The sequence below is a fragment of the Hermetia illucens genome, chromosome 2 (genome assembly GCF_905115235.1).
Source record: "Hermetia illucens chromosome 2, iHerIll2.2.curated.20191125, whole genome shotgun sequence".
Taxonomy (NCBI): Eukaryota; Metazoa; Arthropoda; class Insecta; order Diptera; family Stratiomyidae; genus Hermetia; species Hermetia illucens.
The window spans coordinates 72,779,933-72,796,372 of record NC_051850.1 but is presented as its reverse complement, the minus strand read 5'-3'; the positions used below and the strand labels follow the sequence as shown (position 1 = coordinate 72,796,372).

Genomic DNA, 16,440 nt, shown 5'->3' with positions numbered 1-16,440 from the left:
GTTCTTAGAACGAGAACTGTTACACTTTATGCTACCTTAATTTTGGGTCGTAATTTCCTTACCATCCAGCTAATGTCGAAAGCACTACTTTTTGTTACTTACATTTGTTACTTCGCATGACCATATTCTGATAAAAATAAAATAAATTATAACTCCTTTTGATATGTATAGGCAGCTCCCCCGTATTAAATGTAAAGGGATTCAAAACCTACAGGTTCTTATAAAATCTCGTGACAATAGATTTGGCCGTTTCCTAGTGAATCGGGTGTGACAAGCAGTCATTGAATCACTTCCAGTAAGGCTTCGTTTCACACAAACCCTTAAAAATGAGGAATCAACAAACAGATCAGATTTTCTCTCTGCGGCAAGCGATGGAAAAACTGTTGGAATATGGACAACAGTTGCACCATTTGTTCATCGACTTTAAAGCCGCCTATGATAGCATAGACAGGGTAAAACTGTACACGGTCATGAGAGAATCCGGTATACCGACGAAATTAATAAGACTGACTAGGCTGACCCTGACCAATGTGCGAGGTCAGATAAAAGCAGCAGGATCACTCTCAAGACCTTTCGACATGAACAACGGTCTACGACAAGGGGATGCGCTATCATGCGTCCTCTTTAACCTGGCCCTCGATAACACCTACGATGATGAAATCCGCGCAAGGTTGTTGTCAGCCAACAGAGCCTATTTCAGCTTACAAAGACTGTTCCGCTCGAAACGTCTCACCATAGGGTCAAAGCTCTTACTGTACAGGACTATGATCTTGCCAGTCCTCATGTATTCCTCATAAACTTGGGTTCTTAGCAAGAAAAATTGCGAACTCTTGGCCGCATTCGAGAGAAGAATCCTCCGAAGAATTTTTGGCCCCCTACATGGGGATGGACGATTCCGTAGCCTACACACTGACGAAATCTATGACCGATACCATGACCGTCCGGTTGTGGATAAAATCCGGCTCAATAGGTTACGGTGGGCGGGTCACTTAATCCGTATGGATGAGGATGATCCCACCCGGAAAGTCTATAAGGGCAATATCTATGGTAGAAAAAGAAGACGAGGCAGACTCTGCCTAAGATGGAGCGATGGCGTAGGTCAGGACGCCAGACAGCTTTTAGGGATATCGAATTGGTGGACCTTGGCGCAAAACCGGGATGTCTGGGGTTCCTTACTAAGGTAGGCCTAGTCCTGATGATTGTTGCGCTGTTGATGATGATGATGAATCAACAAACTAACAAGAGCCAGGTTTCCGTTTCCCGATAAAGCGTTTGATGTAGCTTACTGAGCGGGAGTGTACAAAGCAATACTAACCAAAGCACACTTTTTCAAAGGAGGACGAGAAGGAAGAGACTTTATGATCCCTGGAAAGTTTGTAATATGCTTAGGATGGTCAAATTTCCATTCCCAATACCATATTTCTAAATTTGGAAGAGCATGGCAGCTAATTGTTAAAAACTACAAAATCCCTGCTGGCGATGGATAGTATTATACAATAGGATGATGGATAGGCTGGAAAAGTAGGTGCCATTTTTTTAAATGTCAAATTTGTATTTTCTAAAACTTTTATTTTTACAAATAGTTTTTAAGGTTTTGTATAAACCTCATTAAAACTGATTCACGCACTTTTCTCCAAAGTGGTTACACACATTCATGGGAACTATGAAATCCTACGCATACAGAGAGTGACATAAATTTAGGTATAGCTTAAAGGAGGCCCCCCATACATGCAGGAGATGTAACATTTTTTTTCCATCTAATGTACTTGTGTGGTATTCACTGAAAGGTCTCGAGTAGTAGCAGTACTTTCACAAACAAATTTTAGTTTTGACGTAAATTCAAAGTTATAAATTTCGCGGGAATTTACTTATCTTAAGCCATGCAAATGAGATGCTGACGTCATAATTAATGAGAATAATTGACATTTGAGGAAAACGTTAAAGTCCTATATATGAAGAAGCTACTGCAGTCCTCAGTCCTTTTAGCCTTTGCGTGTGTGCCCCTTTACATGCAGCGAGTAGCGCCATTTTGTGTTGAGTTTCAAAGGAGGCTTCCCAAACATGCGAAAGGGGGTGCAAAATGTTTTTTCCACAGAATATGGTCATGCAAGGTATCAAATGAAAGGGCTCGATTAGTTCCTTTTAAGGTTGTGTGTGTGAAACAAAACCTTATTAGAATCGATTCGGTGTCTGTCTGTCACACCCGATTTATTCGGAAACGGCTGCACCGATTATCACGAAAATTTGTAAGAGTGTGTAATCTGTTGTCCGTTTTACATACACTAAGTGGCGCCATTTTGTGTTAAGTTTAAGGGGGGGCTCTCCATATACATGTGAATGGAGGGTGTAAATGCTTTTTTCATAAAATGCGTTGGTAAAATGCGGAGTATCAAATAAAAGGGCTCAATTAGTACTTTTCGAAACAGGTTCTATATTTGACATTGGGTGAAACATAGGAAAGTGACAGCTCAAAATATGACCCATAAAAAGTGTAACAAGTCTCGCTCTCAGAACCTAACCAACTGAAAAATCTGAAAAAAATCACAGTGGTGCATCTCTACGAAATCTAGGCCTCAAAATACATCCGTACAAAGTACAAAATTTGGCATGGGTGTAATGAATAATGGAAAATTTGGTCAAGTTTGAAGAAAATCCAACTATTATTAACAAAGATATGGGGGGTAAAACTTTGCTGCTCCATGACGTCATCATCACATATCAATTCGTCAATACCACAATGAAATGAGTTCATATGAATGAGGGTCGGAAAGAATTATTTTGTTTTAGTTTCTTAGTCATTTGTATACGAATATCAATTACTCCAAACAAAAATATGTGTATGTAGGTGTACAATATATATGTACTAATGAATTTTCCTGGAATTGACTAATTCAGATAGATATATTTGTACATTAAACCAGCGGTATTCAATATACGTTCTATATATGTACATATGTATGCTTTTATGAACGAAGTAAATCGGAAATATAGATACGATCAATTTATATACGTGCATGGATATGTACAGTACTCGGTAATATGCAGTTTTTTTGTTTAAGGTGAGAATAACATCTATGGCTGTAATATGTTGGATTTGTATCTATATACGGATGGAAAAATATGCGTAGATGCTTCTCAAATATTGTAAGATGAACACAAAACCCAAAGCGCGAGCTTCCGGTATTCTGACTTGTTTAAACTGGCCTTAGTTCTGACATTTGGTGAAAGATAGGGGAGTGAGGGCTCCAAATGCGTGTCCCAAAAAGGAAACAGGTCTCGTTCACAGAATTTACCCAACTGAAAAATCTGAAAAAAATCAAAGCGCGTGCACAATATTTATGTTTTTAATTTGTATGGACAAACGCATATTTTGTTTGATAATATATGATGGAATATTTTGCAATCATAACTATATACGAATGGAAAAAAGAACATAAAGAGTTCCTCACATAAGATGAACACAAAATTTTATACCTGAAGCGCCGAGCTTCGGGGGAGGTCTGAGGAATATGGTGTGTTAGGTAGAGTGCCGTAATTTAATTGATACAGTTTCTGCATTGTTGTGCTCGATACATGTAGCTTGGCGTTGTCGTGAAAAAAAAGAATGACACCATCTTCTTTTTTTTCTTCAGCTTTTGTCCCGTTCACAAGCGGGGTCGGCTACTCAATCCGATCATCATGTTTGTAACAACATTGTGCATTTTCTTGGTCGGCCTGTCACGGGACCTGTCGCCAAGAGAGATCAGGTAAGATTTACTACAGTGGAATACTCCAACTATACTCTATTTATCTCTTTCCCTGATCCCAGCATTTTATTTTTGTTTTACTGAGGTTAGTATAGAGTACGTTGCCTCAAACCCTCCTCCTGTACCTGGGCTTGGGACCAGCATACTAATATATAATAATCGTTGGCGCAAGAATCCATATTGGATCAGGGCCTTGAAGTGTGTTAGAGCACTTCATTCAAGACAGTAACGGTACACTCCGGGGTTACAGTACCCTATAGGAGGCAATGTGGTCAGCATTGCGCTCGCCCGAGATTATTACCCTGATTTGACTCAGGTACTCATTCACAGCTGAGTCGACTAGTATCCGACGTCAAATCACGATACAAATCCCACTGCCACCTGTGAGATTTAAACCGCGACCTTCCGTATGACAGCCTTGTGCTCCAACCAGTCAGATATCCCGACACTGTTGACTAATACTGGCTGTTTTTTAAAGGTTTTGTGTAGGCGGGAGCTGGAAACTGGTCGATATCTTTCAGGGACCCATTCTCAGAACTTACCCAACCGAAAAATTTGAAAAATCATGAAACTCCTACAACAATACGGCGCCTAGGTTCCGAAATATCCTCTATACAGATATCGGCTCAAATAAAGTTAATTATAGAATATTACTATAATTTTTAGTAATTGGATGTAAAACCCCCTTAGTCCATTCGAGAGCCATAAAATTTAAATTCTTTCTAGAATCATGAATTTTTGCAGTGATATAGATTATAATATAAAGCATGAACAAAGTTATACGGTCAAAATTTCCACTTCAGTGCAAATTCGAAGACTTTCAATGTCAATATCACGCCAAAGTGAATATTCAGACATAATATAAGCATATACATTATGTGCTAGGCGCAAATGGAACAAATGCTCACTCAAATATTTTTATATAAGAAACACACAAAACCTTTCATACCCGAAGGGTCTAACTTCCGGTTTCTCCGACTTGTTTAATAATTTATTGTGCAGTTCTTGGCCGCGTTTATTGCTTCGTTCGCGTTCAATAACTCCAGCTGCGTATCACCAAACGCTCATCATTATTTGCGTTGGTTGAAGACTTGGCTTTGGTGCTTGATTGGCGTCAAGCCATTGAACAGATCATCGGCTATTATCATAAAGAATTCATTGCACCTCTCAGTTTTGTGCAAAAAAGAGTTAATTTTGTTTCGCGGAAGGAGAAGAAGTGCATACTCTAATCAACCGGTCTTATGCCGCTTTATCAATTAATGTTGAACCCATCCATCTTTTTCACCTTATTGAATAATTGAATAATGAACACCTAATTTTTCCATTTTGGGTTTGCCTTCATTCAATGAATGAATTATCGCTACTATCGAAAACGACCATTTCAGGTGCAACCACCTAATATTTTGAGTAAACTTTTACTATTTAAGGAGGGAAAACATATGAGATCTATTATCACGTACTGTTTTCGGATTTTTTTTTAATTGGAAAAACTAATTGGAATTCATTCAAACTGTACTCATTGAACATCGTATTAGTCATAGTACGAATAGTTTTTGAAAAAATTTGACCCAAAGTAACAAAGACATTAATCCACTGAAGGTCGCGACTAGATTTCTCTAACTGCGGGACGTGCAGCGACTCCGATTTCTTTCTGAATTACCAACTTCTATTCTAAGAATATTAACCTCAATATAGGCAAATATAAGAAAAATTAAAAATTTGGAAGCTGTTGGAAAAAAAAAGTCTTTATTTTCACCAAAGATTTTATCATCCTAAAGGTTGATTCATATTCATGGTAATTTTGTAAGGAATTATACCTCCAAGCTTCACAATGATCGGTTCATTAAGTTAGAATTCCCGCAAATGTGAAAAAATAATTTTGAGTATTTTGAAAAACATAAAATAATTTGAAAAATCCCATTTCGGATTTGCAGACATTTCTCTCTCTTAATTATAAACAAAATACAGTTACAACAAATACAACTGCATTCGTAGCAGGGACTGATGCCAAGTAGTTATAAATGCATTATTTAGATAGTTCACGTAAGATATAAAAGAGACTCCCTCCTGGGCGTTCGTGCCTCATCCTGTACCCAATAATTGCTCGGTTCTAGGTTCATAAAATCTAAAGGAACACGAATTTTGCTCCGAAATATTTGCAGCGTATGCTTGGATAGTTAACTTAATGATTCTGAAAACCTTTTAATGTGGTTTCACTTTTTATGAAGCAGATGCAAAAAAAACTGTAGTTTGTCTAAAAAAAATACCCATAACTATTCGGCATTTTTCAAAGAACGATGAATCGTTAATTTGGCAATCTATAGCGGTGAAACAAAAGTGCTCTTATGGAAAGTAAATATTCATTCAAGGTAAGGTGGTTTTGATGAATTGATTGACTTCGCTAAAGTTTCGGACACCGAACTGATGGGGCAATTTCATAAGTCTGATTTGCTGCAGTCTGATGGATAGAATCTATAATAAAAACAATCTAGATTGGATGCATGAAGAAAATAATTATCGCAACTATGGAAAGGGGGAAATTGAATCAATACAGTGCATTAAAACTACTTAGTCGCGCACAGTGATTTTCAAAAAAGTAATGGTAAAACACCAACACTTAAAATTTTATCTGTGTAACATTATGTTCTGAAGCCCTCATTTGATGCGATAAGTGCAAGAAAAAAGTGAATAGAATGATAATTCAATTTCAATATGTGAATTCGATATTCGTTTTGTGTACGATATTTGCTTAGCTGCAGTGATATTCTAAAGGTCGCGTCGATGAGTCCTCTTTAATTTTTGTATGTTTTTTTTTTGCAATAATTTAAAAAAAAATAATTTCTTAGAAATATTTTAGGCTAACGATTTGAATTAAGAAAAAGAAAAGAAACATTCAAATGGCAAACAAAGCTTTCTAAATGAAGTAGGGAAAAAATCAAATTCAAATTTTAGGTAAAACTAGGTTTTCAAATCTTAAAATTGATTTTCGAATTAATAGAACAGAGAAAGTTCTACAATTTTTTTTAACTGGGAGGCAAATACGGCCGTTTTGAGCTTCGAGGGACTGAAGCTCCTCACCGCAACGAGAAGAGGCAAACGCAATACGAAAGGGAAGGTACGCGATCATCAAGTTCCTTCGAGGCTGATATCAACGGTTCCCTTGTTTCGCACATTCAGAAGAGCTCATTTACTGATGATCGCGACGTTGTCAATCTGATTAAATGTATATTGCCGATCATTAGAGACCCAAACTTATGGCAGTATCTGTGCTCGAACGATGTACCACCAAGTAAGATGAGGCGGTGAAATTTGAAAACCGGCGGAAAATAGAGATCCCTAAATAGATAGCAACGGCAATGAGATGGCTAAAAAGGGGTTGTTAGACACACAGGCTGCTCCGTGCCATGAGGGTTGGGTCAAGAGAAAGCATGGGGAGATCGATTATGATCTCATGGGGCATGGAAAGTACCAGCAGTATGCCTACAGATTTAAGTTTGACACTTCACCTGGTTTTACAAATTGCTCCAGGTCCGCCGAAGAGAATAAAAAATCTAGATAAAATGCTGGTATTAGAAAATCTGATGCGGAGAATGCAACATGCCAGAACGATTGGGGTGCCACCAACTTGATGATCGGATGTCCCTTATAGTAAATTGCGAAACATGAAAGATACCATGCAAGCGCGGTTACGTGCCACGTATAGAGGAAAGGAGACCTAGAGTGAACTAACTCTTTCTGTGATGTAATACATGATGTCAATTCAACAGGGCAGGCAAGGGAATGGTTTTAGTGGGCATAAATCTCACGCAATAGCGTGTCTAGGCCAGACAAACTGACAGTGAACCAATTTTAATATGGTTTTGGTCTTCATAAAACATTTAAATAGTATAAATTGCGAAACCGGAAGCTGGAGGCTTTGTTGATTTTTCATGTATGAATATTTACTAAAGCATTTTATTTTATTTTATAACTTACATTTACAATTATTATTTTAGTTTTAGATAAAATACAAATGAAGTCGACCAGTTCGGTTGATGGTTCGCTAGCAACTTTAAACGACCAAAAGGCAGGCCTAAACAACGGTGGCTTGATACGCTGGATGGGGATTTAAAAACCTCGAGATTGCACCCAGATCAGGCATTCGATAGAGCCAAATGGCGAAATCGTTCACGACGAGCCAACCCCGCTTGTGAACGGGACAAAGGCTGAAGAAAAAGAAGAAGAATTATTTTTGTTACAGACTCCGGTGGTGGCATCTGTCAGGAGACATTACATGCTTCAGAATTGCGGTGAAGTGCTCCTTTCAACTTTTAAGTTACTCATCATGGAACCTACCGAACACCTCTCGCTGGACCATACAAAGGCTTACGACCACCTGCAAACTCTTTCTTGATGCAGGAAATGGTGGCAAAATCGATATCACCACCGATATAAAATCGTGACATAATCCGAACAGGTTAAAATGATCCGGAAAGTCTATATAGGCAATATCTATGGTAGAAAAAAGATATGGTAGACCCTGCCTTACAAGTAGCAATGGCGTAGGCAAGGACACCAGACATTATTTTTGAGGAATATCGAATTGGTGGGCTTCCGCACAAAAGCTGCTAAGGCACACCTATATCGGATACCAATTGTTGTGCCGTCGACGAGGATTTTTTAAGTTTGGATATCTGGTGATCTTCTACAATTTTTGGTCTGGATGATTTCAGACAACGCAATGATTGAGAAAGTTGAGCGTCAACCTCTCAATCTCGTTGCCCTGGGCTCGAATCCCAGTCGTCATGAATGCTTGTGTCCGTCTTTGTGCTTGTTTTATCGCCTTGAGCTTATTACTTATACAGTATTTCAGTATCGAGGTTTAAAAGTTTTGTGTTTTTCTTAAGTGAAGAACTTTCGATGAAAGTCCCATCATTTGTACAAACATACCCGACTTTGTGAGAGTTAAGAGCGTTGACCTTTACATTTGTAGCCGTTATGCCGCGCCATTTAAACTAGACTATTGAAACATGATAGACAGACAAAGATCCAAACCCCAAAATGATGGCCCCGGCGACTTCGATGCAAAAGGGGTGGAGTGAGTAAGTTGGGAAACGAGTGAAAGAGTAATCCAGGTTTTCTCCTGGTTAAACATCACTCTTGCCAATGTCGGCAATGTAAAGGCGTTTATATTTGGGGGTTACTAGGTTCCGTCGTGGATCTTACTTTCGTAAGTTGCATCCATACTGGTCTGTCTGCGAAGAGTATGCGCATAGTGACCGCCAGGTTATATACTTATATATCACCATTTATAGACGAACCACAGCAGCAAATCCTAACCTGCAGAGATCAGGAATCAGTTGATTGTCTAAATCACTTGATGAGGATACATTTCTGGAAATATTGCAGTGAAATACCGGCTGTAGATAAGGCGTCGTAGTGTTCCCAACAAATATATCAAGCATGTGATGATTTCATGTCAAGATGCGTACACTCTCAGAGGCGCAACTACCACTACTGGTGGAATGCCGAAATAACGAAATCTAGTATGAAATGCCTGCAGGCCTATAGTTAAAGTCAACGATGTGGTAATATTTCCCTAAGATCTGCCAATGTCATCCCTCCAACAACTAAAGACGAAGTCCCGTACGCAATGAAAGGATTCTAAATAATGTAACCCCGGTATTGATCGGAGCGCTTATACTACATACTAAGTACAATTTTCGACTACTTTCGATAGGAAAAGCTACTCAACAATTGGAACAAAGTTTGTTCTATGGCTCGCAGCATCTAAACAAGCTGTTGTCGTCGGATTCGCTGTAGGGATCTATGCATGCGATGCGACAATCACGTCTTGGCTTAAAGATTTTGGACTATGTGCCGAACATAAAACTGAGTCGATACTTTTTGTAATTTTTTTTTCCATCGAATATAGTCATGTGTAGTATCAAATGAAAGATCTTGATGAGTACTTTTCGAATTAGGTCTTAGTTTTGAAGCCCATTGTGAAACGAGGGAGTACGAGGGTTACAAAAGGATCACTTTAATTAAGGAGCCATTCTCAGAAACTACCCTCTGGAGAAAACTCAAAAAAAATCATGATGATGCCTCTATATGACATCTAGACTCCGAAATACCCTTCACACCGATACATGCTCAAATAAAATAATAATATATATCAATTGCCCGCGAAGCTGAAGTTCTTCATCGTTAAAGTGGTACAAAAAGGTTCTAGTCGAAGACCACATTGAATGAATGGACCTGGATCGCCGTATCCTATGCTTTAAGGGGGTAATTTTTTAGAATTTTTTGTGAAGAACTGGATAAAGAGACAAATACTAATTTTTCACCATAGATTTTGTTATATCTTGAGTGTGCATAGTAATTTTTCTAGCCCGAGCGCATAGTTCGTTATTGAAATACAGAGCAGTTTATACACCCATCTCCAAAAAAAGATGTTTTTCTGCTGCCACGATAGAGGGCGCTGTGATCTTCTTAAAGAAAACATTAAACGGCATTTAAATGTACAGACTTAACTACAGTCCGCAAACTAGGATTATTCAAAAATATTGAAAGCTAAATTTTTGGTGCCGTGTTAAACTTTTTTTTATGAATTTTGGTGTTTTGTTACGGCTTCTTCAATGAATAAAAAAAACTACTGAATGAATCGCTATTATCCTAGTTTGCGGACCGTAGAAATATGTTCTGAATAAGTCGTCAAAATTTCAAAGAATTCCGTTGGATAAATTTTGGGCTATGGTGGCAACCGATTTTCAACATGCAGTTTCGAGAATAAGACATTTAAAAAGTAGAATGTGATTTTTAGCCAAAACCCTTAACTGACTATTAATCTGCTATACCAATCCATAAATCTTAGGTTTCTTGAAGGAACACATGTACAGCCTTGGCTTCAATTCTTGTCCGTTTAGCGAAATCATTCGAACGTCATTCGGATCGATAAAAAGTTTTCTTACGGCGATCGACATAAATCTGGCATGTGACTTACCACGTGTTCAACACTATAACTTCCAAACGACTCCGAATATCAAAAAGTCATTTTACGCATATATTCTACACTATATCTAGATACAATTGATGCCAAAAAAATTCGATTCCACGAATCCGACACACGGGAAAAATAATAATCGTCGGCTCAACAATTCGATTGGATCAGGACTATGAAGCATATTAGAGCACTTGATTCAAGACCGTAACTGCACTCTACAGTACACTGTAGGAGGCAGTGTGGTCAGCATTGCGCTCGCTCGAGATTATTACCCTGATTTGACTCAGGTATTCTTCAGAGCTGGGTCGATTAGTATTCGGCATCCAGTCACGATAACAAATCCCTCTGCCCCAGTGAAATTTAAACCGCGACCCTCCGCTACGATAGTGCAGTGCTCTAACCACTCGAGCCATTCCGACATGTTATAATTTGGCTAATCAAAATTAATGTTCTATGCAACAGAAGGGATTCGTTGTGTTCGAATACCTTTGGAAAACGTTAAGACAGCAAACACCAAGTGCCCACGGTCAAATATGGAGGTGGATCTATGATGGAGGATCTTGGCAGCGGGAATTGTATCGTGATTTGGCGTCGGATACCAGTCGACTAAGTTGTGAATGAGTACCTGAGTCAAATTAGGATAATAGTCTCGGCCGAGCGCAATGCTGACCACATTGCCTCCTACAGGGTACTGTAACCCTGTAGTGTACCGTTAAGGTCTTGAATGAAGTACTCTGACACACTTCAAGGCCCTGATCCAATTGGATTGTTGCGCCAAGGATTATTATTATAATCAATGCAACCTCATTCTCGCGGTAAATTGGGCAACCATTGGGTTTTGATACATTGCACCATACCATGATCCGAAACTTTCAGTTCGACAGGCGAAAAGTTAGCTGGCATGTCTTTCAATGCCCTGCACAAGCCCCTGACTTGAACCTCATCGAACATCTTTAGCAAATCATTGACAAAATTCCAGCCGTACCTGTCGTGACTCCACCCCAGTTATAGTCCTAATTTGCGATATGAGGACACCATTTTAAAGGAATCTTTTTACACAATACGGTCACGCAGACAATGATTTCCTCCTTTCTTTCTTGCAACGGGCTTCGTGTTATGGAATCCGAAAATGAGATGCTAAGTTCTTTAGAAACTACTCTTTCACTAGATTCTTTTTGTACCATTTTAACTATAAAGAACTTCTCGCGCCGTTATCTTTTAACAATACAATAAATCAGCAATATGCTAAGAAAATTACTTTGAGCACGTGTGTTTCCAATGATTAAACCATAGGTTGGAAAAAATACTTTGAGCAGTTTTTTTTTCTGTCCGAAAAATTGGCAAAAATGGCAATAATGAACTTTCATCTCTTGATTACTTTACGACAACTTTTCTTTGAAAATTGAAATTACACATCTTATTCTATATCAAATATGCTAACATATAACGCAAAGATTAAAGATACATGCGTTTTTTAATGGAAAGCATCAACTTTGCGCATGTTTTGTTCCGGCACTACAGATGGCTAAAGATGGATAAAAGGATAGAGGTGTCATGTCAGACTACTACTGGAACAGCAAGGGTCATAAACGCAAATTTCTGCTTGAATAAAGTCTAAGTGAGATTTGGGCAAACTTACTCGTAATTCTCAAAATTTTAGACGAAACTCTGATGTAATTATATATGTTGATCTATTTAATCTATTATATGTACTAAATTGTTATACTATATTCTCATTAGGACGATACCAAAGAAGACATTCTATTTCATTACATTAAACTAAATGTAGGAATTTTACATTAAACCATATGGTATATTGAATTGTGAAAAAAGAACTAGTTTACGGAAAGAAATAATTTTGGATTTAAGATTAGCGCATTCAAATTAACTAAGGACAAGTATTTTTAGGAATGAAAAGTTATTATTTTCGAAATAATTCCATAGTAAGTTTATTCCAACCAATACTTTCAAAAGTATGGCTACTTTATTATTATCATAAATCACACGGTAAGTAACGCTTAAAACGCCATTGTAAGATATTTTTTTACAAATGAAAATGAATTTCTTGCGCTTGACCTTATTGGGGAGTTCAGTATTAATACTCACTTGCTATAACCCTTATAAACCGTGGCATATGATCCCTCACCAAGTTGTTCAAGTTTTATATACGCTTCAGATTTGCCGAAAGGCGAATCACCCTGTAAAGCAAACAAAGTCGAAAAGATTAATCTGGAATTACATTATATAAATAATAACTCAAATTAAAAATCAATTGGGCGTATAACCGCATATAATGAAAAACATGAAATAAAATTAGACAGACTGTGATTTTTTAAGGTAGTAGTGCAGTGACGTACGATATTTCAACGTTATTTCACTATTTTTAAGGTTTTGTGTGAAACAAAACTTTATCAAATCGATTCAATGTCTGTCTGTCTGTCACAAACCGATTTATCGGCAAACGACTGAACCAAGTGTTACGAAATTTGGTGGTAAGACGTAATCTGTGAATCGCTGTACATATCGCAAGTTGCGCAAGTGGGTTTGAGAAGGGATTCTCCATACATGCAAAAGGGGCGTGAAATTTTTTTTGTACAGAATATGGTGGCCACATGGAGTTTTAAATGAAAGGGCTCGATTAGTACTTGTCCGAACTGATATTATTTCTGATAGGGGAGTGGGAACTCAAAATGTGTTCCCCAAAAAAGTGAAACCCGTCTTGTTCTCAAAGCCCATACGAAATCTAGGTCTCAAAATACATCTTATTTCGATATCTGCTCAAATGAAATAAAGAAAAGCATATTGCTAGATTTTAGAAATATACCCGGAAACCCTTTGAATTTCATCCTAGTAGTACAAGCATAACTTTAGGAAGTTTGAATGAAATCCAACTACTATTAACAAAGTTATAGTAGATCAAAATTTTACGTTACACGTAAATTTATTGCACTCTAAGGCGTATATAACATCATCATCATATAAAATGAACTTACATGAAAAGCGGGGTACATGGGGACATTTTAGTTTTCCTTTTTAAGGTTTTGTTTGCAAAACAAAACAAACAAACAAAAACCGGTTCAATGTCTGTCTGTCTGTTTGTCACAGGCACTTTTCTCAGAAAAGAAACCGATTGACACGAAATTTGGTGAGAAGATGGGACCTATGGATTTCCAGACATGCAGTGATTGATATCCTTTTACGTTGAGATTTAGTGGGGGTGCCCATACATGTAAAAGGGGGATGTAAACATTTTTTTCACCAAATATAGTCATTAAAGGTCTTAATTAGTACTTTTTGAAGCCGGTCTTAGTTTTGAGATTTGTTAAAAAGGCGGCGAGTGGGAGGTGTGGAAAGTGATGATTTCTTTAACGGACCCATTCCCGAAAAATCTGAAACAAGTCGGGTAACCGGAAGCTAGACGCTTCAGGTATGAAAGGTTTTGTGTATTTTTTTTATAAAGAGACTTGAGTGTGCATTTGTCCCATTAGTATTTAGCACGTAATATATGCATACATTATGTGAAAGTATCCACTTTCAAGTGATATTGACATTCATAGTTTTGAATTTGCACAGAAGCGACAGCTTTGACCTAGTATAACTTTGTTAGTAATAGTGCTGTAGTCTACATTGTTGCAAAATTTCGTGGTTCTAGGGTGAACTTAAGGGGCGTTTCTTGTCAATTACTAAAAATTATAGTAATGTACTATTATTAACTTTATTTGAAAAGATATCGATATGGTTGGTATTTCGGAGCCTAGGCACCATATAGTGGCAGCCCCCTGATTTTTTTGAGAACGGGTTCGTTAAAAAAATAATCACTTTGAACCCCCCGCACTCCCCACATTTCCAACCAATGTCAAAACTAAGACCGGTTTCGAAAAGTACTAACCGACACCTTTACCCCACATGACTATGTTCAGTGAAAAAAAAATTTACACCCCTCTTTTGCACGTATGGGGACCCCCTCCTTAAATTCAACGTAAAAGGATGTAACTCACTATATGCATGAGCGTTCACAGTTCCCACCTTTCTACCAAATTTGGTGTCAATCGCTACAACCATCTCTGAGAAAAATGCGTGTGACGGACGGACAGACAGATAGATAGACAGACAGACAGACAGTAAACCGATTTTAATAAGGTTTTGTGTTTACACAAAATCATGAAGCTGCCTGTATATGGTGCCTCCAAATAATTTCTATATCGATTTCTCTTCAAATTAAGTTAAGAATAGTATATTACCATATTTTTGGGAAAATTGAGTTTATCTCAGAGTTATAAAAGTTGGTAGTAGTATAAAATATAATATGAAGCCTATTATCTCCAAGTTTGATCAAAATCATACTACTACTAACAAAGTTACAGTAGCTCAAAGTTGCCTTTACCGTGTAAATTTACAACACGAAGTACTAAATCTGACATGCCAAATGCATCTTCTTAACGGGCTACGTATAAATGGGATAGTTGTACACTCAAATATACTCACACAAGAAGCAAACAAAACCTTTCATACCTGAAGCGCCCAGCGTTCGGTTGCCCGACTTGTTTAGTTATTTGTTTTTCAATATGAATTACAGGCATGTGTATGTATATGCATGGGCTAATTAAGTTTGCGGGTTCATACGTTTCTGCGCGGATTAAAGTGGAAATGCGTGAAGATGCGTTAGATGAATTTGGATGGGCAACGTTTGTCTATTTAGAATTAGCAGAATATTTATATATTTGATATGTATGTATGTACATCTGGAATTTAGCAATTAATGAAGGAATATTTTGCATTTTTAGCTATGTACGGATGAAAAACCGTGCAAGAGAGTTCCTCATACAAGATGAACGCAAAACCTTTAAACCCAAAACGCCCAGGTTCCGGTATCCCGACTAATATATACAGGGTGCGGCAGCCTAACTTCCTTTTTTCAAAACTTAATAAAAACTATTGTATGCTTCGGAAAATATTTATTTATTTTATAATATAGGTACATGTCTAAAGTTTTTATTTACATTGTTTTGAAGATCAAATCTGTTAGGTGAGGTCCCCCATTCTCCATACATTGCGTAAACCGATTTCTGGCGTTTGTCATGACTCTTGTTAGTATAGCAGGTGTTATGTTGGCAATTTCTTCTTGGATGTAGGTTTTCAAATCTTGTAGGCTTCTTGGACGGTTCACATAAACACGGGATTTCGAAAAACCCCATAGAAAAAAATCACAAGGGGACAGATCGGGAGAGCGTGCCGGCCATTCCAAATCACCTCTAATTGAGATAAGGCGCTCTGGAAAGTGTTCCCTCAAAGCAGCCATCGATGCTCTTGAAGTGTGTGCTGTTGCACCGTCTTGTTGGAACCAAGTGTCCCCCAAATCCAAATTTTCTAGCCGTGGGAAAAAAAATTCTGTAGCATGTTTACATACCGGTCCGAATTCACTTTCACTGTAACCTCATTTTCCTCAAAAAACCAGGGACCAATAATTCCAGCTGAGGAAATTGCACACCACACTGTGACTTTGGGTGAATGCAAAGGCGTTTGATGCAATTCTCGAGGGCTGGTGTCAGCCCAGTAGCGCATGTTTTGTTTGTTAACCGACCCACACAAATGAAAATGGGGTTCATCGCTAAAAAAAACAATAGCACCCTCGGGAACGACATAAAGAAAAAGCTCACACGCGTTCATCCGAGAATTGAAGTCACGTTCTGAAAGTTCCTGCACTATCGC

At 38.0% G+C, this 16,440-nt stretch overlaps 1 protein-coding gene across 4 annotated transcripts in view; it reads right to left on the bottom strand.

Moving 5' to 3' along the window:
* Window positions 1-16,440, bottom strand: part of LOC119647708 (cyclin-dependent kinase 14) — a 224,931-nt gene that overhangs the window by 101,369 nt on the left and 107,122 nt on the right. For all 4 annotated transcript variants that reach the window (XM_038048795.1, XM_038048798.1, XM_038048797.1 and 1 more), the window contains exon 5: window positions 12,838-12,929. In XM_038048795.1, the coding sequence (XP_037904723.1) occupies window positions 12,838-12,929 (92 nt within the window). The remainder of the gene's footprint in view (window positions 1-12,837; window positions 12,930-16,440) is intronic.